The following is a 21798-nucleotide window of genomic DNA, read 5'->3' as shown; positions in this document are numbered from 1 at the left end:
TGTTTAATTATCAAAAGGATACAATTAGATAATGTGAATTACTTGTATTTCTTGCCAGATGCAACATTAACTCCATAAGCCACAGAATAGAGAGGTTTCCTCAATAAGCTGTTTGCCGATTTTCTTTTTTTTATGTCTTCTAGTCATCTGTTTTCCCTACTTTGTGTAAGTACAGATTCCTCTCGTTCTCTTTCTCTATTTAGAAACCATGCTATGCCTGTAAAACAGACACATCTTGTCTTACAGGTGAAAAAGACACTAAACATGACTTGGATGTCATCCTCAGGACCATCTGTTTTGCAAATCATGCCATTGTGCTAACCCAGTTAAGGGGATCTCAGGTCCTGGAAGGGTTTTTCATATATATCTATGATATACATATACACATACATATACATGGATGGATACACACTTGAAGTAAAAGACAGGATATGTAAACCACTGATAGGCATTTGTATGATAAAAAAGGAAGCTAAGCAGAATAGTTCCTCTTGGGACCATAAAAACCTGGCTAGCAGAGTCTTAGTGCTTGACTGTGCAACTGTTTTGCAGATCTTATGGCCAATGAAGATTACAAGTCAACATGTAACTGTAGTTTAAATGAAACTCTGTTGAAGCTCTACTTAGTCACTCTTCCAGTGACAGTGGATGTGTTCTTGGAGAGGATGTGGAACAGCACTTGCACACAGCTTCCTTAAAAAAATAACTGGCATCCTCCTTTTGTAAGGAAGCTTCTTATGTTGTGGGGGTTTTTTATTTAGTCATGTTAAGTAAACTTCTGGAAGACCATAAATGCCTAGTATAAATAACAGTGGCCTTCATGCTTTCTTAATTAAAATCGTATTTTATGTTCCATCAGTTGTGCATTTCCAGGAGCATAAATGATCCTCAGGATAGCTGACTGTAAGAATTGCTGCTTTTGCCTCCTAAACATAAGAGTGCCATAGCAATAAATAATCATTGTATTTTTCACAGTCTTTCTGCAGTTGATTTCCTCTTGTGGATATGTAGACAGTTTTACAGTTTGTGAAGAAAATGGTTAATTCCAGTGATTTTCTGCAAAACTGGGTCTTATTAATTCCTGAATGATGTATTGTAGGCAGCAGCTGGATGAATTCTTTATACAACTTTTTTTTTTTTTTTCCCTGCATAAAACATTCATATGAATTGCATTCAATCTTAAGGTGCAAAGTTTATGCCTTATATATTCCTTCTCCCAAGAGCAGTATGATAGAGTCATAGACTCACAGAAAACCAGGTTGGAAGGGATCATAAGGATTATCTAGTCCAACAGTTTTGGTCAAATTAAGTACTGATTATTTTGGCTACCTAAACTGAGTTTGTGGTCTTAAGTGGATAATGTGCTGTCGTTCACTGCTGCTTCTTCTCTTTCCTCATAACCACGCTGTGTGGTGTTGCATAGCTGCCAATCGATAACCCAAGTGCCATTATATTAGGGTGGAGAGTTGTGCAGTATATAGAGGGAGTATATTGTATGAGATGCCTGGCAAGCTGCTGTATGACTGTAAATTTCTGTGGTTTTTTTCATGTTGTACATACCTGCTAATTACCAGTGTGAGTTATGTTTTAGGCATATTTTCTCTTTCATTGTTCGTTCCCCTTTTTTCAAGTTTTAGGAATTAGGTAATTTTAGTAAGTTATCTCAGAAAGCCTTGGAGAGGGTGACAGCAACCTGCCAGCCCCTGCACAGGTCGGGTTTGTGCTGCAGGCGAGGGGCAGGTGAGCGTCCTCCCCGTGCACAAAAATCTAGGCTCTGGTTAATTAAGGCAGGGAGGGGGATGCTTCTGGGTCATGCCTGCTGGGGATAAGACCAGCCTGGGAACTCCTTCAGCATCCTGGGAAGCAGAGAGAAGAGAGTCATTCTGAGCCCACAGCCATGTGAAAGGCCAGTCAGCTGATGCCTTGATTCAGTCTCAAAGTGACTGAGGCCTCTTTTCCCTACTTCTTCTTGGCCGCAGGAAAGAAATGGAGGACTGGCCAGGGAATAATTGGTAGTAATCTCCTCAGCCAGCCAGCTGTCTCCTTATATTGACCTTGAAGTAATGAAAAAGGAATAGATTCTGCTGCACGTTACCCCTGTGCGTCCAAATAATGAGAGTGGAGAGAAATGATCGTAAATCTACATGGTTTTGCCTGTTTGGAAGTCTGAGCCATGGGCAAAATGACAGGATGTGTTTTATTTTAGCTCTGTAATTCACATAGGTATTTGTCCCAAAGTTTTTAATCTGTGGTATTTTTGCCTTGTACTTCATTTCACGCAGCAGTAATTTTAATTCAGATGAACTAATTCCCTTCTGTTGACTTAAATTTTCAATATGAGAATAGTTGCATTCCCTGAATTGACAATAAACTGGTTTGATATTCACGTTTTATAGATGTAATAGATTTCCATTAGTTAACACAGTGGAGTTACACCAGTGTAGGACTGAGCCTACTAAAAAAAAAAAGAAAAGGCAAAAAGCCACACCAAAACACACATGTAGGATGTAGGACTTTTTTTAACATTTCTTTTTTTAAAAAAAAAAAAAAAAAAAAAAAAGTAAATGCTCCCCTAAACTGATTCTTGTTTTTATTATACACAGAAAAGAAAGACTGGCCAATCCTGTACATATGAAAATTAAAAATAATAATAGTAATAAGGGAACCTGGAATTTGTGGCTTGACTTCCAGATGTAGAACTGCTATACACAGAGTAACCAGAAAGTTGTCTTTGGCAATTTGTTCATTCCCCTCCCAGTGAAATGTAACTCATTAAGGCAGTTTCTTGACAGGCATTAACTCATAAACTGGGATGAATCTGAGACTGAAAATAATTCAGCAACCCTAATGATGTAGTAGTCCAACCAGTGTGGCCAACGGATAAAGAATAATAGTAACAAGGTGTTTTAGTACTTAGCAAAGATGCCAAGGCAATATGTCAGCCAATAGAATGATGTCATGCAATCAGTGGCAGGGTTTGGTCGATGCAAACTGACAGTTTTGTCTTTTAATCTTACTGCATGCAATAACAAAGGATCAGGAAGGACTATATTTTAAACCAGAGGAAATAGACTGAGTCCACTAGAAGAGCTTGTTGCATTGCTTTTCTTAGAGCTAAATCTCAAGTGAGATGATGGCTGCACCACTACTGAGCACTCCCGGATCCTTTCCCCCTTCCCAATGTGGGATTGACTTCTGGGACAGCAGCTGAGCTCTCCAGAGTAAATGGGACTGTGGTGGAGAGGTCTTACTGTTTGCTTGTATTCCCACGATGGAAACAAACATTACATAAGTGTTTGGAGCAAAGCTGAAGCGTAAGGGAGATGCTAACTCAATCACCGAAAGAACAGAACAAGTTGACTTATAAAGAAATACAGCCTGCTCCAGCCTGAGGGGGGCTGTAAATCTGGCTCTCTGGAGCTGGGTGGTGGTGATGATGGATTTTTCCTCTCTCGAGGCCAATTAGCCTGTTAGAGCTTGCCTTTGGCCAGAGAAAGCACCATAGCTGAGCTGTGCTTCTTGAGGAATTAGGGAGGATGGAGGAGAATGGTGCCCGGCCCTGCTGGGAGGTGATGGCTGGCCACGGCGTGCTCGGGCTGCTCCCCTGCAGCCAGTGGCCTGGTGCTGATCTGGTCATGCAGTAAGCTGATTTAATTCATCAGCTGACCAACCCTGACCATAAAAATGTATCTTCTCATCAATTCAGTGTGTTGAATGAGGTTGGTTGCAGTAAGATGAGTGCCAGAGCCAGCTCCAAGGGGGAATCATCCCAGGGGCTCACAAGGTGAAATGATCCCTTTTCAGCAACAGGTTTCAGCTCACATCACGAAAACATACCCTAATCTGATCTTTTCTTAGGTCATTCTGTTTGCAGTGTTTCTGGTACTCGAGCCAGTGTGATTCTTTTTTTTTCCTACACAGGTTACCTCCTGGGGTCAGATTAACCACCAATTTTAATGATCTCTGCTGACTTGCCCCAGCTAAAATTTTATTCCTCAAAATCTGGCATCTATTAAATACATGTTATTGCCTAAAGACTCTTAGCCAACAAACAGGTGAGCTAAGTTGAACTGCAGGTTTGTTTCCAGAGGCTGTCATATCTTTAATTTTTTGGGTATGAATGTAGAGCCTGATACAGCAGGGCCATCCTTCACCTCTGAGGTTAAGATACTGAAAGGGGTTTTGGAATCCTTAAGCCCAAATGCTATTTTCAGAGAGCCTTGAATTAGTGGAAGTATGATGAGATATTCAGGATTTCTAACTGTTATCCCAGGAAGACTTAGGGTGTGAACACAAAGTGATTCAAGTTGATCCAAACTGGTCCTGCCTTAAAGCCACCCCACAATCACAACATTTACCCTGTGCTGGGGCTGGGGAAGCCCCTCCTGGGTCAAGGTGCTGAAAGAGGAGAAGATGAAGCAGATGGAAAATAGCATTTTTCTGCTGAACCTGCTTTCCAGACATCTCCTTCACAAGGGAGAAGCAGGGAGTCCTGAGGCACAGGAGGTGAGAAGCTGCGCTACCTCTGATTTAAAATAGCTTAAGCTATCATGGACCAGCACCTCAAGGTTTCCACATCAGCCATGTGTCTTTAATTGCTGCGAAAATGCCTGTTGTAAATACTAGTATAAGTGGCCTGAGCAGAGCTGTAGTTAACGATATAATTTAAGTCCACGAAACTATTTACATGTTTAAAAGTATGCAGATGTTGGTGTCTTATGCTAAATCAGGATCTTAATTATGCATAGTTTGAGATAATTGGGTTCCTTTAGCTTTGTATCTATCTGCTAAATTAGGATTCAACTGTAATCCACGTATGTTTAGTTCAACTGTTTCAATTTGTTCCTTACTTTAAGTCATCAGTCATAAAAGTATTGTGATTAATTCTACTCCTATATTCTGGTTTTCTGTGGGATAGGTCTGAGTTCAACACTTTCACATCACCAGGTGAATTAGGGCAATTATGTTCTTACTCTTTGCTGCGTGATTTTTCCCAGTAGATATAAATGGATAAATGTTCTGGATAAATATTCTGAGGAACAAATAAGTCCCAAAATGTCTACGTTTTGTTGAGGATCTTATTCTTAAATTGCTGTGCTAACCTGTATTTTGTGGCTTTTCTTTTCTCTTTCCTGTCTTTTAGAAGCATACTCTTAAAAATTAATTTAAAAAGTACCAAGCTTGACATTTTTAACAGAAACAAAAAAATTTTTGAAAAAGAAATCTGTGATTGAGTCCATGATGAATAATCCAGCCTTTTTCCTCTTAATGTAACGTTTACATGGGTCGAGTGATTATCTGCTTACAGGTGCAAGAGTATAACTTCATTTTATTGTTCCCACAGATGAGCACCATGCCAGGACTGCCCACGAGGCCGTGCTTCTATGACATTGACCTTGACCCCGTCACAGAGCAAGTGAAAGGATTATTTTGAGAGTGACATCCAAATTCAGGTCAGTCAACAGCCTTTGTTTTCCTGTTCCAGCTTGGAGGAGGATGTTTGTCTCTAGTATTTATATCAAAAAGATTATCAGGAGTTTATCTAGGCCCTAGTTTCACTGAGATCTTCACACAATTTGGGGGGAATATTTCATAATGTGTACGTCATCACTGGTGGTGCACACTGGTAGTGCCTTTTGGAGTTCCTGGCTCTGTCATTTTGGCATGAGGAGGAGCTGGCTCTGCAGTTGTACCACTCCTGGCTGTGGAAAAAGTCACTCTGAAGAAACCATGTCATGTTACTTGCTTCAAAAGAAATGATCTAGTTCATCTTTGATACTATTCTCGTGTGGCAGTGTGTTTCTGTCATTACCTAGATATCAGGGGAAATGTTTCTCAGCTTGTTCATAAGCTTTGTTTTGTCTTTTCATGTTTTGTTTAGTTTTGTCCTGTTTGCTGTCATCTCTCTCAAATGGTAATAAGCATTTCAGGAACACAAATCTGTCCTCGTAGCCTGTTTTTCATGTTGGGTTCTCTCCATTTTCCTGTAAGGTTGCAGTTCCCCCACCAACTCCTCCCCTTCTCTAAGCACTTAAATCTACTTGGCGTCCTGCTTTAATTTTGTGTAGCGCAAGTTCCTCACTTAATAATCCAAGTTGTTATGAAAATATTCCATGCTACTCCACTTTAACCCTTTAACATAGTAAGTGCAGTAGGAGAGGATGTAACAGTGACTGAGACAAACCATGTGCATCTGTGATGGGACTCTCTCCTCTCATCACTTAACTCACTCCCTTCCCCCAATAAATCACTCTGGAGGGGAAAACAGTTACTTTGACACAGAAAAATAATGTTACTATGAGCTAATAGGACTGCGATGGGACCCCAGAGCAGCCACAGCTTTAGGTGGACGTGCCTGGGCGCTTGAGCCCTGCTCTAGCAATCCTCACATACTCCGGTTTGAGAGAACCAGCTCTCATTTGCTGTTTCTGTGTTTTGACAAATTGTGTGGAGGGGGGGAATATTTTACACAGCCCAGCGAGATCACTGTTCAGGACAAATTAACTGTTCACTTGCCTGTACTCGAACGTGACAGCACTCACATAACACCTGGTGAGAGCAGATTCTGCTATTACATGCATACCAGTCAAGTAAAGAGCAGTTAGCTTGAAAGTTAACCAGTGTGTACAGATAATTACTAGCTTATATGCAAACCATCACTGATTATTCTGTTGCTGGATAGTGTTATGCATACCACTTCTTGGCATATATCCCATTTTTGTTACTGATATGCATTATATTTCAGGTGGTTTCATGCATACATATTGATTCATCAGGCATCAGTCATGTAATTACTTCTAAATAATTTGAAATGACTGTGTAATCCTAATGTAAAATCTATGTGCAGATTCACGTAGCCTGCTTAATGAGGTGTTTACTGCCCAGTCTTACACAAATCCATCCAAACCATGCACTGGTGAATTTTGAAGAACAACAATAATTAAGCAGCTTGAAATACTCCATTCCTACTATGAAAGCCTTTCATTTGAAGTTGTGCATGAAATGAAAATGTTAAACTTGGCTTTTAGTCAGTGATGGTGTTTTCTCAGATGTAAAAGCAAATGCTGACAAAGGCACAAAAACACAATAGTCAGGTAGGAAATAGTGTGTATATCAAAATATTAATAAATTATTATATTTTCGTTATGTAGGTATTGGTGGCATCAAGCAGATGAATGATTCGATAAGTTTAAGCCTTTTAAAGAAAAAAACAGCTTGATCATATATATTTTTCACCAACATATGCAAATACTCACCTGTGTTCCTACCTCTAACAGTCTAAATAAATGCCTTGAGAGTATTGTAATACCCAGTGAGCACCACACAAGGTAGTCAGTGTTCATTAGCTCTAAAATCCATCCCACTCATGTGGTAGATTTCTACATTTGTAATTTTGGACAAAGAGAGAAACACTATTTCCAGATAATCTTGACTTCCAAGTTTCTGTAGAGGAGTATAGTATTATTCTTTGCTTTCACACATCCACTAAAGTGCATCGGCACTGTAGCTGATAGTACACTTTGAGGTACTTGTGGGTTTTTTCCTGTGATGGCAGATCAAGGTGGGTTTTTTTCTGTTTGATTTGAGTTCATTTCTTAGAGTTTTAATGTACAATCTAAAATTACTAGTAATATGATGTTGTGCCACTCATTAGGACTGATTCAAATCTCTAAGATGTGATAATTGAAAAATATTTAGAGATTTGTGGAAGAGCTGCAGATGTTTCATTATAAACATGCATGCAGAGCTGAGAACAGTTGTTTTATTGTGCAGTTTATATCGTACTCTGCCATGCGTAGCCTCACGAGACTTGTGAAAGAGATACAGTCAAAAGCTCCTGCTGCTAGGGTAGCTGTGTGGGGCTCTGACTGAACTGAAACATTGGATGTCATCAGCCTCTCTGATTTCTTTTCCCCACCACTTCACTATGTTAATGAAGCAGATTATAGTTCTCACTAAAGTTTGCAGAGTACTGGTCATTAGAATATACTCTAAGTAGTCATACAGGCAAAAACTTCGTCAAGAATCCCAGCTCAGGTTTTTTTTCTGTTGGCAAATAGCTAATAAATGGAACACACAATATTACAGTCTTTGTGTAACATTAATACCTGGAAATAAACACAAAGGAATCTGACTATTTCTTCATCACTGGCCACTACCCTATTTAAATTATACTTGCAGCCCATACATTAAGAAAGTTGCATTTGTTTTCTTAGGAGCTGTCTGCAGATTGCACCAGTCATAATAAGACTCACATGGACACAAGTCTGCCAGTAGGAAGAAATAAATTTTTAAAAAAGTAATAATAAATATATATACATATATATATTTCCACAGTGAGGGGAATTTATGAACCTGACCTACTCTGCAAAAGTAAAGTCTGTTAAGGACCCTTGTGAGCTCTAAGGATCCCTCTAATTTAATTATTGGCAGCAGGCGCCTGCTCTTACTGTGCCAGTTTGGCTTTGGGTACCTGGATTGATGACGGGGTTGGTTGTTTCCTTCCCTTGGTTGTGACTTAGTAAGGCCATGGCTGTCCACAGTTGCAGATATATTCTTGCACTTGTCTCCTCTTCAACATTGGCAAAGCATCAGAACAATTGTAATACATGGCACAGATATTTTGCCACCCTCAGAGTTTTTCTGGATGTGAGAGGAATCCCAGAGCTCTGACTGTGAGCATAGTCATGGCCATAAAGAAGCCCATGAGGGGAGGACACCAAAACTGACATCCTAAAATTGCTAACTATTTTTAGATGTTTTCATCTTAATTTGTTCAGATGTGGATAGAAGGTGCTTGAAGACCTTTCCCTTTGCATCCACAAAATTGATCCTATGAAACAAAAAACTAACTTCTTTTGGTTTCATTCCACAGTACTGGGTTTCAGTCAACAGTGATTTCTGCAATAGTGTACAGTCTAAAGTCTGTATCACACTGGTATATGAGTACAGATTTTTGTTTCTCACCTAGAATGGTTACACAGAGAATAAATGGGAAATGCACGCAGCATAACTAAACATTTTTGTTTATTATAGTTAAAGCCAAAATATCCAATGTCTTTAAAACAATGCTTTTAGCTTGTGATGCTTCTATTTTTTTTTTTTTTTTTAAAGGAAGAAAACATATCTTGTTTTAACATATAAATTCTTTATCTTTCTGATTTCAGAAGCCTGGAAATTAAGAACTGCAACTTTCCTGTTTCCTGCAAGTAGGAGACAAAAACGAACGTGAAAAATTCCTGTTATGTGTCTCGGGAGGAATGTCAAGATAGACCAAAGAGCAAAAGTTTACTCTTTCTTCAAACTATTTTTTACAATGAAATATAGCTGCAAGGTTAAAAAAAAAAAAAAAAAAGGCAAGCTAAAGAAGTTTTTTGCTGTAGTGCAGAAAGCTCTCTGCTGGGCTTAGAGTTGCTTGTGGATAAAATGACATTGAAAAGTGAGGAATTTTTCACTTTAGAGTTTTCCTCTTTTCTCAAAGGAGTTTACAGAAGTATTTGCCTTATCTTGGCCATCTAAAAACTCACATTGACATGATTATACTATGTGATCAAGTATATTTCTCTCTGAAAAATAATACACTTTCTCTCCAGGCATTCAGGAGCTGAAACTACACACAGACTAACTGCGCATTTTTGAGTTATCACCAGGCATTGCTGTGGATGCACTTGGGCAACAGCCAAGCTTCAAGCAAGGAAGATATTAAGCAGAGAAAGAACAGAGCATGTATTTTGTACAAGGTTTTTCATACACAACTTGTTTCCTTGTTGGGCAAAGATATTTTGAAACACTTAAGACATAGCTGTCTCATATCCATAGGTCTCTGTCTATCCAAAGCGATGTTACAAGCTGTCCAGCTGATTCTGCGTTTGTTGTGGTGAAGCTGGTTGTTCAGTGAGGGCACTGCTCCTTCTGAAGCCGTTTTGCTGCTGTTCATGACTAATGAAGCCTCCTGCTGTGCTGGCTCCCGACCTAGAGCTTTTCTTGTCCTGCCCTGGCAGTATACAACGCCCAGGAACAACAAAGGAATGTCCATCAAGCAAGGATGCAACACAGCAGAGCTTTGTTCTGCTTTGCTTTGCAGGTTTTAACTGCCATACTTGTAAAACTAGAGCATGTTTTCTGTTTGAAGGGAGTATTCAAACAAGTTAAATCCTAAAGCGTGTTCTTTAATTTACATCAGTAATTTACCTTGCCCATTTTTTCCTAAATCTGCAGCATTTAGCTTTTCAAGCTGCTGCTCCTCAGGAAACTCTCACTGACTGTTGGTTCCTTCAATAACAAAAAACGCAACAGAACAATAGGTTGGATGGAGACAATAGGCCATTGTTTTTTTAGGTAAAAAGCAGTGAAATAATGATGAGAGAGTTTATTTTCCTGGTGACGTTTTCCATCCTGTCACTTTGCTCCACTTACGCACATCTGTATGTTTTGAGCTTCTGCAATGTAGTTTTGGTTCCCTTCTCCGCAGCCACATTTGGAGACTTAATTATCTCAGGAGCTGTGTTGTAATTGAGGGCTTTGTTTTGGTTTTTAAAATCATGGTTCGTTATTTATAAACTCAAAACTATAATTATGGACAGAAGAGCAAACTGGGGACAATCAAAATAATTATCTGTGCCTCCCCTGGAGTAGCACGGAAATGTCTGCTGACCGCATTTCAGAACTGTTCTATTCATAGTGTGGTACCCCAGCACTGTGGGGGTTGCTGTGAAGAAAAATGTTAAAAACCAGGGTTATTTGATACGTTAGCCTGATTAAACAATAGAGCTCATAATGGTCTAGACTATAGATGCTTTAATTACACTGGGGCAGGACAAACATGACAAGTAGAAAGTAAGATTCAAGTGTGGCTCTTGCAGCTCCTGGGGATTTCTGATATTTTCTATTAAGTTTTGCCCCAAAATACAACCATGTTACTAAAACACTGAGCCTAGAAAAATCCAAAGACTTTTGGAAGAAAATAAATATGATTTCCAGCCTTAGTTTTCCTAGTAAAGACCTTACAAGAAAAATAAATAAGGTTTTCCTTCCATCTTGCCCAGAGAAATTTGCAAAACCACAACCATGCCTTACTTGTGGTCACTGTGGCTGCCCCACAGGTGCGTTGGACATATCTCCATGCAAAGTGGGATATTAAATGTGGCACTAGCTGATCACCTGTGAAGCTTCCATATGGGATACAGATGTCTGAGCAACCGGTTTTATAAGTCATTTCAAACTGCTGCCTGATACACACTTTCTAAATTGTAGTCTATATTGTCCCATCAGGCCTTGCACTCTGGGACTGTTTATCTGACCCAGTGCCTCCCTAAAACACCATTCCAGATCAGTTAGCTGAGAGCTGACAAACATCCTGTAATTTTTTTCTACTGTCATGTGCACAGGATTTGTTATATTGTTTTGATAGCTTCAATAATTCAAGGAAAGCTGGAATGACTCTCATTTTCCCCCCATCTAGTTAACTGTCTGCGAAGTCTCTTGAGCTATTACATTTTTGGTTCTTCATTTTTAATTTTAGTTGAAGATTTGTTAAAAATAATCCACACTGACCTGCAGATTCTGTCTCATGATCCAAAGGGACCGAGTTATTGGCCATCAGCTGGGCTGCGGAAACTGCTACAGTACATTCCCTTGGGCCACCCTAGTTCTCGGGCCAAATGCCTTCATTGAGAAGGGTTTAAAATGAAATCTTTTTAAGGTAACTTTTATTGCTGGGTGGGTCACTTGTTGCTGCACAGATGTGATCGCAGGTGCGGGATTCCTGCCTTTGCCTCTGCCCTGACTAACCTGGAAACACAGCAGAATGGCATCTTCAGAAAGTGAATTGCCGGGCTTATCCCTGCGTTTGCTAAAGCGTACTAAGAGCTATGCCCTTGTTTATTATCAGAAGATCTGCTTTTTGTAGTGACTGAATACTTTGTTATTGCTACTGCTGAACTACAGAAAACTAATGACATTGAAATACATCAGACTACATACAATGGGTTTCTTTGTTTGCATTTTAAGATTCAAAATCCCAGATTTTCAGTTGCCATGAACATGAAAACAAAGTGTGTGTGCTGATATTCAGTTTGCACATGATGCCTGTCTCAAGCCTGAATTCATTAATAAACTACCTTCGTTATTTAATATTGCTGTCTCCTTAGCTACCATCTTGTCTGTTTAGTGACCTTTTTTTTCCCCTCTTCAGCCACTTAGTCTTGTCACATCCCTGTCTCCAGCTAAAGACACCTACGCCAAGGAGGGCAGCTCAGCCACGTCCTGGTCAGGTGCCAGATGTGAGGAAGGTGTGGGGCTCTCTGTGACCAGAGCTGCTGGCAGAGCTGCAGCATGTTTGGTTCCTGCCTGTCACCATAAGTGGCTGTGCACAGGAAGGTTGTCCACAGGACCTTCTCCATCAGTACAGTCCTTTTGAAGTTGGTTTGTGTTTGGAGGGAAGGACACACCAGACTAATATCCTGTCCTGGTCCCAAAATACCTTGCTGTTGCCTTTGGTCCTTGGCCTGAAAGGCTGGATCAGATGCAAGGGTCAGCTGGGCATTTTCCACTTCTCAGGCAGCAGCTGGATTTATGTGAAACAGCATCAGCCACAAGAACATATACCTGTGAGCTTCTCGGGGGGATTTAAATATAAGCAATGCAAATGCTTCAGGAACTATAGGTTGTTAAATCAACTGGACCATAACACAGAGGAAAGCATCCGGGGAGTAGGAATAAATAAAACGGGAAAGCAGGAGTTGGGAGAGAAACTGAGCATTTCAGGCACATACTAGACATGGCTCCTGTTTTCTAAATGGCTAAATGAAGTCTCAAACATATGATTTCGATTAGCACTGAGTTAACATGCTTTTCATGACTAGATTTCCAAACAGCTTTTCAGCTTCTCTACACCATTTTCAGCCAGGAGCTGGTCTCAAGCACCGGGTTTGTGCTCCAGCGGGACTTGTGTCTCCCTTGCTGATGGCCACACAGCCAGAGCAAGCATGGGAGGTGAGACACGCTCTCTCATCCACTGAATTATTGGGGTGGGGAGGGAAGGCAACTGGTTTCATTCCTTTTAACATGCAGTGTTTCACAGAACATTTTTTTTAGAAAATATTTCAGAGAAAAATTGTTAGGCCAAGCTAGGACCCCCTGCTTGAGAGAATTGAAATGGAAACACTGAAAGCCTCTTAAAGCATTTGTCCTGAGAACAGGACTGCTGCACTATCCATCTCACCCTGCACTGTAGGCTTAAGGCCAGAGTGTTTATGTAAAGTAAGCTAAATGCAAATATTTCCACAAGTGTGGTCATGATAATAGTTCCCTGCTCCATGAGGCACTTTCCTGCACTTGAGTGTAATATATTACATATACACAAGCATGAAAGCATAGGTATTTGTGCATGCAGTTTTTATGCAAAATCTTCAATATTTGCTTCCTAAGTAAACATTTTAACTTAAACCTTTGAGTAATGATTGGCAAGAGTTAGATTGCTACATGCCAGCATAGGCTCAACTAGAGAAGACCTTAAAGAACTTTTAAGGCAACCCTGCATTGGGTGATCTCCAGGTGCCTCCCAAGGTGAACTGTTCTGAACTGCAACGCTAGTAGAAAAAGTTAGCTCTGGGGAAGCACCCAAGGCTGAAATACTGATGCTATAGGCACCGCAAAAGCTTTTATTCACAGAGTACTAACAGAAAGAGCGTGTATCAAATACAACGCGAGCTCACTTTTATGCAATACACTAAATCAAGGTTTAAAGTTATGACATTTTAAAAGCTAAGTTGTTTCCCAGTGTGCAATACCCATCATGGTATTGCAACTCAATTACTATCAACATCTGGTCAAAGTTAGATCCTTAATTGCAGAAAAGACTTTCAGCTTTTCAGGACACTATTAGTTGCCATATAACACAGCACCTGTGTGTTCCTACCACATGCACACTTTATTCTCCAGAAAACTTGAATTACAGCTGTATTTGTTATATATTCTATACATGCCACTATAGGAGTTCTAGGATGTTTCCTCCCAGTTTCATTTTTGCCAGAAGCCTCGAGGGGAAATCTGAGAGGGGAGAAGAAACCCTCATGTCTGATGTGGCAACAGACCAGCTCCTGCTCAGCTTTTGGTCAGCCGAAGTCTCTGAAAGGAGACAACGTCCCTGTATTTGCTGCATCCCCAGCTTGGGTGTTACACATATTCCCACCCAGCTCCAGCTCATCTGGACCTTGTATCACCCTGGTGTTTCCACTACAGTCAGAAAAATCTGTATTTGCCAACCTGTTTTTTCAGGTGTTTGAGGTAAGAGAACTCCCCCGAGGAAGGTTTTTGGGAAGAGCAAGAAAACCAACATCTCATAACTCCGATCTGCTTTTTATGACATTAACCTAATGTAGCAGTTTAATGAACCAAGCCCTTCACATGAGTTCCATTACTGATTTTTTTTTTCCTTATGTTTAGTATTTCAGCCATTGTAACTCAGTATCAGATATTAGTGTCTGGCAAAAACTTGTTATTCATCCAGAATGAAACCAGGATCTAATTCTGCTTCTAGAACTACTAAAAGTCAGACAGGCTTTAGACCCTGGTTTATTAGTATAACCAAGTATACAAGTTATTTGCTTCTAACTGGTAAGTGAAAAAGAATAAAAAAGGGAAATAACAATGATGGCAAATAAAGGAGCAAAGCACAGGAGTCAAATTTGCTCTTTTGGAACAGAATTGCATGAAAGCAAGAAACATAAATAAAGATGAGTCTGAAAAATTATTTCACTACATCTCATTTGAAAAAAATCTTTTAAACTGAGCTGTGTATAACTTACCACCAACAGTTTTGACAAAGATCATGTAAAAAAAAACCAAAAACACAACAACAAAAAACAACAAAAAGACCTACATTCATCTGCAAAAACCTACTGAAAAGGGAAAATATACTCTCATAGAAGCATCAAAGCTTACTTTTAATATTAACTTGGTTTTAAAGAGAGACACTAAATCAGCACAATCTAATCAAATGGTGCTAAGAAACAGTAGAAGGAGGTGAACGGCAAGCAAAAGATGTCATCAATTTAAAAAAAAAAGTAATCCAAAAATATCTTCTGAGGAAAGGATATATTTGGAAGGTTCACAGTATTGGATAAGACCCAGAGCCAATGCTTTAATTCATAGCCAGCATTCTGTTTCTTCTTCGCAGTGTTGGCTATCGGATACCCAGAGATAGGAGGAAGATCTTATGTTGAGCTTGCACCTGATATCACCTATAGCAACTGCATGGAATTAACAGGGTGGCAGCAATTACTGGGGAGAAAGCATCAGGCCCCTACTCCTGTGTTTATTGAGTCCCTCCTCTGCGGTGGGTCACTGCAGCAGAACTCACCTTCTCTAAATTCAGACAACTCTGTCCCATGACTTCATTTACTCAGCAACAAACCGCAGGCCAGCTTGGAAGCAGAATTGGAAGAGTTACACCCCGTACAACCGTATGATTTAAACATGTCTGGGAACTGTATAGACAACCTGCAATTATCAAACTGAGTGTCACGAGCTGTTTAAAAGACAGATGGTTTGTTTTGCAAACCCTTCAGAAAGAACCAACAGCATTGTCATCCCAGCACCATGCTGGGGGAAAGAATACAGTATCCATGTGGAAAAAAGTTGTCTGCTTTTCTGCTGGTACTCTAGTTTCATCCTTTTAAGGTCTGAGACACACACACAAAAAACAAACAAATAAACACAAACCAAACAAAAACCCATACACACCACACAGCCAAAACAAACCAGCACCACACAACCAAAACAAGAAACCCCAAACACACAGCACCAAAACCTCACTCTCTCCCACTAAGACAGGATCCCGTTGAATACATCTGTGTATCTGTGAATGGATTCTTACTCAAACCATCTCTAATGCTCGAGTTTTTCCACTGAAGACAAGTGGTAGGAACAAACTCACAGGAGAATACACTGTTTAATCCTGTATAAGGGATGATGAACTGAACCTACAGAGCCATATCCAAACATTTATAGATACAAGGCTGGATGCACAAGAGTAATTAGGCTTGCATACTTGGGAAAACATGTTTAGGGAAGACTCCTGTGAAATTACTCTGGTACTCAGCTGTGGAGGGAGACAGACACTGGAATGAGCCATACCTTACTTAATGCGTCAGAAATGGAAGCCATCCAAGCAACCATTTACTCATGCGCATGAACTTGAATCTCTTAAATTTAGCAGCATTTCACCTTTCAACCTTGAATTTCACATTGCCTTAACCAACTTGACTTGAGCTTGAGCAGCTACAGAAATATTTACAGCCATTCCCTGCAGCAAGATTAAAGAAAGCCTTGCCTGGATCTCAAAACCAGTGTCTGGGGACCGTTCAGACACCATCAGCACTGGAACTGCCTCACTGCAGATGTTTGCTGAATTCCCCTGTCATACTACAGTGTCACCAAGACCCAGGACTGGTCAGGCCACCCTACAAACAGGGCAAATCCTGCTCCCCACCACCCACCATCATGTGAAGACATAGGATGTTTACTATGTGGAGAGACATACACAGCAGATTAAAAAACAAACCACTCTCTCAAGATTTATAAATTTAAGTGCTAAACTCAAAAAAAAAAAAAAAGAAAAAAAAATATCAAGCACAGATTTTGATCTCTACATGCTTTGTTTAAATGCCGGTGCCCAGCAGGCATGCATGACAACCAGAACTTATAAAATACAGACACCAATAGGAATTGGCTCAGCAGATCTGGTTTTTTTAAGCCGCATAGGAGCTATTATGAGATTTACAGTTGGATTTTTCTTCACATCTAAGTAGAAACCATGAAGTTGTACCAGAAATGTGTACTCGTTAAGCTGACACATGGGCAGGGGGAATTCCTGAACATCAGTAGTATGATCACTGACAGTCAGCAAGGACCACTTGGTTTTACATCCAGATGCCTGTTGCAAATAAAATCAAGGTTCATATAATCACTGGAATGTACTTAGTGCACTAAGGAGATGCCAACTAAATATCACAAATGCTACAAAATGCCTTGCTTTCCCCCTCCATCTGGACATCAATTAACCAAATATTGTATTTTATCTATTATTCTTCAATTACAGTTATGTAATTAAATGTTATACAATTGCTAATAAGTGACACACTCCTATACGTTCCCCAAAGAGACAAAAATGTTTCCAAAAATCTATATAAAAAAGACATTTTTCCAAGCTCTGTTTGTGACAAATATGGTTCTTACTGAAGTACATAGAACTTGTAACACAAAAACCTAAACACAAAAGTTATTGACTATACCCTCCATCTCCTCCTTTGGATGCCTATGCAATGTTGCAGATCTATTCTCTAGTATGTTAACATTCAGGTAGCTCTAGATAAATTCATAATTTTAAAAAAAAATTTTCAATACAGGGGAAAATTATAGTATGTAGTCAGCAGACTATAAATCTGTATTTGTTCTAATAAAAACATTTTAGAATTATTTTAAATATTCACCTATACTATTCATTCAGATCTAGTAAAGATGCTGCCACTAATCACTCTATTTACACAGAACCATTCAGGATAGAAAGGACCCCTGGATGTCCTCATGTTCCATCACATGCTCAAAGATTTACTTACTAGTAAGCAAAAGTTCTATAAGTAAATTTGTACTTTCATGTACAGATTTAGGGATGAATATGACAAGGCTGGGTCACACATTGTGAAGCCACTTACCAGCTGTCAACAGGAGAGCTTGCTCATTTCTCTGGAGGAGTGATAAAAAACCAAAGGCTTGCTGCAGAATCAACACAAGGAATGTTCCAGTCACTCCCTTGAACCGCAGAAGCATTACAGCTATTTCCCTACCACCTCTCAAAAGGACAACATTAAGACCACTGACCTACTCATTTTTTTAGATGGGTTGCCACAGTCCAAGCAACATCCTGCAGACTCTAAGAGAGCTGATCTAGTCTCTTACCTCAACCCACCAAATATGAAAAAAAGAAGCAAAAAAAACCACCTGAAGGAACCAGCTCCCACTCCACCCCTAAACCCTCAGGTGTTCTAGGTTTCTTTAGAACAACCAAGGTCTGGCAGGTGCAAGTATTTTCTACCCCCACACAGGTCCTCACCCCTGCCCACAGCTCTTCAAGTTTGCACAGGGATGATGAAAGGTTGATCTGTTCTTTGTAAGCTTTCAGTAAATCCCATGCAACAGATTTATCCAAATGCAAACACTTCAGTCCTGATCAGTAAGCAGAGCTAGCGGAACACCTCTGCCACATCGCAGGAGCAGCTGCTCCACGGTGTGCCTGGCCACAGTTCATCCCCCTGTGACAGTTCAAGTAATTCTGCAGCTTGGAGCCTGCAGCCAGCCTGGGATGGAGGCATCGGTCTCTGCTCCTTCTGCAGTCCCTTCTCCCCCGGGGTTTAGCTGGGGACAAGGCTATAGGCAGAGCTGTCAATTCACTACAAGGGACCCACTGAGTGGCCCAAACTCCTCTGCTCCTCATGGCGGCGAGGTCCCAGCTTTTTGCACTACCCTGGCATTGCTCCTGACAGAAAATTTACTTCTTACTGTCAAATTTTTGCATTATCTTTTTTTTTTTTTTTTCTAAAATGCCCCCATTGCACAGAGTTTTCTTTTTCCTTTTTTTTTTTTCATAGGCCTTGGACTCACCTCATTACCTTGTGTGCTTCTGTCTCCCACAAATTTCCAGTCAGTCCAGGGTTCAAGTCATACTTGCAACAAATCTCTTACCTGAAATACTATATTCTCCTTGTGGCTGTTTGTCCCACAGTTTCCCGTCTTCCCACCACACAACATCTCCTCAGCTCACTGCTGCTTCAGGGGAGCAGCCATTACCAGCCTGAGGTCACAGGACATTACACTGGCACTGGAGCAGCCTGTGGTCACCAGCATGTCCTGCAGCCCTGGGTGGCCCAACAGATATCAACCAGGAGGAGGGCTGGCAGTGAGAACCCCAGCTGGCTCGAGATGGCCAGATGTGGTTTCTGGGCTGCCAGCTGCTGGGCCATGTGGTGAGAAGAGCTGTCCTGCCCAGAGCTGTGGTAGGACAGAGGTTTTGGTCTCCCAGCTGTTGATCAGGTGCTGACTGGCACCGTGATGCTATGAGCCACAGCACCACATATGCCTGCACTTACCTGGAGGCTGACTGTCCTCAGCCCAGCCTGGACAGGGCTGTCATCTGTGCCACCAGGAAAGCATCTCACAGGCACCCCAGGAGACAGTACCTTGGGAGTCTGGATGGTGTTTCAGGAACAGGTATCAGGCCTTATAAATTCAGCTCCAACCTCAAAATACCATGACCTGGCATGCAGGTACTTCCAAAGGTGTTTCCATAGCAGGACCTACTCATGACCTGCCCACTTTGCAAATATAGTGCTGTTATTTTGGTATTGCTTGCAGCCTGTTCAATAAACCAGCGGTGCCTGGTCACCGGCCTGTGATAAGCATCACTAAGGGCTCACAAGCCTGTCAAGGAGGAACAAGGAGGAGGGAAGAAAACTTCCATTTACTCACAGTCATGCACTTTTCCTCTGAAGTCTTTATCCCGCTACCAATTCCCTTGGCGTTTGGAAAGTATCTCCATTTAATCCCTGGTCTTGTTCAGTATGCAAAATACTTTGCCTTGAGAGTCTCATAATTAAATCTTCTTTGGATAATTAATACTGACTAAACTAACAGCTGGCAAAGGTCAAGTCATTGGTTATTCAAAGCAGGATTTCCCCAGGTTTACAAAAAAACTTCTACTTGAACTTTGACTTGCTGACTGCAGCATGTGATTGTTTTCACAACTGATAATCACTGCCAGGTGGGTGTATATGTGCATCTGTATACGCACACACATGCCTTTCACATGTATAAATGTGAACTGGAAATAGCCATCTTACTCAAATGAACAACGTATGATAGCACAGATCAGCTCTAAAATACTGTTAAGTAAAACTGATAACCCTCCATTGCACTTTATATGCATTTCCATATACTAAATTGTTCTAAAATTTACTAAGTAGTAAAGAGAAGTGAGCTCATTAGCTTTATATTTGTTCTTTCTCAAGAAAATTGATTTTATGTGACCATGATATTTTTCCATGTTTGTCCATCCCCTAATATTGACTCTGTCCTTAAACACTAAATTGACAGACAAGCAAATTACTACAGATTTCATGAAAGCAGGGAGCCAGTGGGAGAGAAAGAAATGGAGACAGAGGAGAGAGACTAATCCTTTCCATGGTGATATAGAAATTTATAAGAACAAACTCCTGCCAATTCCACTTATCACTGGGCTACACTTTCATTACATGGAATATTTGAATTACCACATATTTATGCTTGTAATTCAGTTGTTATATTTTAGAACCAAGAACCTTACTGACTTAAGATTGTAAATCCATTGCAAGACAAGATAATGCTCATAAAATCCTGGATTGCAACAATCCCATATGTAAGGGCCTTTACTCAGCCTAGAGAATGGGTCACAACCAATGAATAGAATATAATCCATCTGGCCCTTATTGCATCTTACTCACAAATAATGCTTAATACAGGGGAAACTGACTTCACTGATCATTTTTCAACCTGTAAAGAGTGAGACACTGCAAAAATTTGGTTTGAGGGAGAGGCTTAAGTTCAGGACCTCAAAGCTGCTCTGACGCTTAAATCCCATCACCTTTATTTTTGAGAAAGTGGATATGATAAAAAGTAAAGTTCTCCTCAGCATACTGAAAATCTCCCAGTTCCCAGCCATTCACTGCCCATACTGGCAGGAGAAATTGAGGACTTCTATCAAAAGACCTTGGACAGACACTAAGAAACTATGGTTTCATGAACCAATAAGAAAAACGAGTCTTGGCACCATTTTTCAAATTACTCTTCTCCCCACACCCAGCAGGAGCCTGCCAAAGCACAGCCACAGAGGTATGAGCCCCTCACCTTCCCAGACCCAGAGCCTTCCAGGGCTCATACCCCCCCACCCTGTGCCCCAGTGAGGGGACCTCTCTGCACCCCTACGGCTTCTTCTCCCCCTCAGGAGCATGTGGCCGCTGGGATGTGTGTTACTCATGGGAGCTGAGTGGCAGTCACAGCCTCTCACTCCTGGTCACTCACTTCTGCTTCATGGCCAGGAAGGGATGTTTGCAGCATTTGAGTGCTGCAGGGCAGCTACAGCAGGGAAGGAGCCAAATCGAAGGGGTAACTCGCACACTAAAGGTGTTATAGAAGGAAAATATGAGATTAATAATTACATTACTTTTCTTTTCACGTGGGAGAGGATCCATGCATGTTTCCACTCTGTGGTGTCTGGGAAAGCAACGCTGGTATTTTTTGCTCACTGCCTCATGATGCCCCAGCCATGCCCTGGCCATGCCCTGTGCACCTAAAGCAATTGAGCGGCTCTGGGGACATGGACCCTTGTGTCACGCAACCATCCTTTTTTCTGGGGTGGGAGCACCTTGGAAAGATACAACAAGAAGATGCTTCTGATGTATAAAAGCATAATTTATAAAGAGCATTTAAGTCTGAACATTTTAATCATAGAATCATACAGCCATTTTGGTTGGAAGAGACTCTCAAGATCATTGAGACCAACCACAACCTAGCCTTAGCACTAAACCATGTCCCTGGGAACCTCATCTAAACACCTTTTAAACACCTCCAGAGATGGTGACTCCACCACTCCCCTGGGCAGCCTGTTCCAGTGTTTCACAACCCTTTCCATGAAGAATTTTTTCCTAATACCCAATCTGAACCTCCCCTGAGGCAACTTGAGGCCATTTCTTCTTGTCCCATCACTTG

General features: G+C 40.8%; 1 protein-coding gene and 1 long non-coding RNA gene across 5 annotated transcripts in view; one reads left to right on the top strand and one right to left on the bottom strand.

The window, feature by feature from the left end:
• Nucleotides 1-12132, top strand: part of MTHFD1L (methylenetetrahydrofolate dehydrogenase (NADP+ dependent) 1 like) — a 152938-nt gene extending 140806 nt beyond the window's left edge. For 2 of the 3 annotated variants that reach the window (XR_010471429.1, XM_065057433.1), the window contains 2 exons: nt 5345-5453; nt 9168-12132. Coding sequence is in view for 1 of the 3 variants with exons in the window: in XM_065057433.1 (XP_064913505.1) it covers nt 5345-5434 (90 nt within the window). In the remaining 2 variants the exon portion in view is untranslated. Of the gene's footprint in view, nt 1-3921; nt 4056-5344; nt 5454-9167 lie in introns of all 3 variants that reach the window. The other variant, XR_010471430.1, reaches the window with a different exon arrangement.
• A 990-nt stretch (nt 12133-13122) lies between these two features.
• On the bottom strand, nt 13123-19156 carry LOC110362771 (uncharacterized). 2 transcript variants are annotated; one of them, XR_010471432.1, is made up of 4 exons: nt 17881-19156; nt 17715-17775; nt 16829-16936; nt 13123-15501 (listed from the first exon to the last, which is right to left on the bottom strand). It is a non-coding gene; the product is annotated as an uncharacterized LOC110362771 (long non-coding RNA). The 2 variants fall into 2 exon arrangements; XR_010471431.1 differs by lacking the exon at nt 13123-15501 and having other exon boundaries at nt 16571-16936.
• Between the last annotated feature and the right edge of the window lie 2642 nt (nt 19157-21798).

Source organism: Columba livia, chromosome 3 (genome assembly GCF_036013475.1).
Source record: "Columba livia isolate bColLiv1 breed racing homer chromosome 3, bColLiv1.pat.W.v2, whole genome shotgun sequence".
NCBI lineage: Eukaryota > Metazoa > Chordata > Aves > Columbiformes > Columbidae > Columba > Columba livia.
This window is presented reverse-complemented; position numbering and strand designations above follow the sequence as displayed.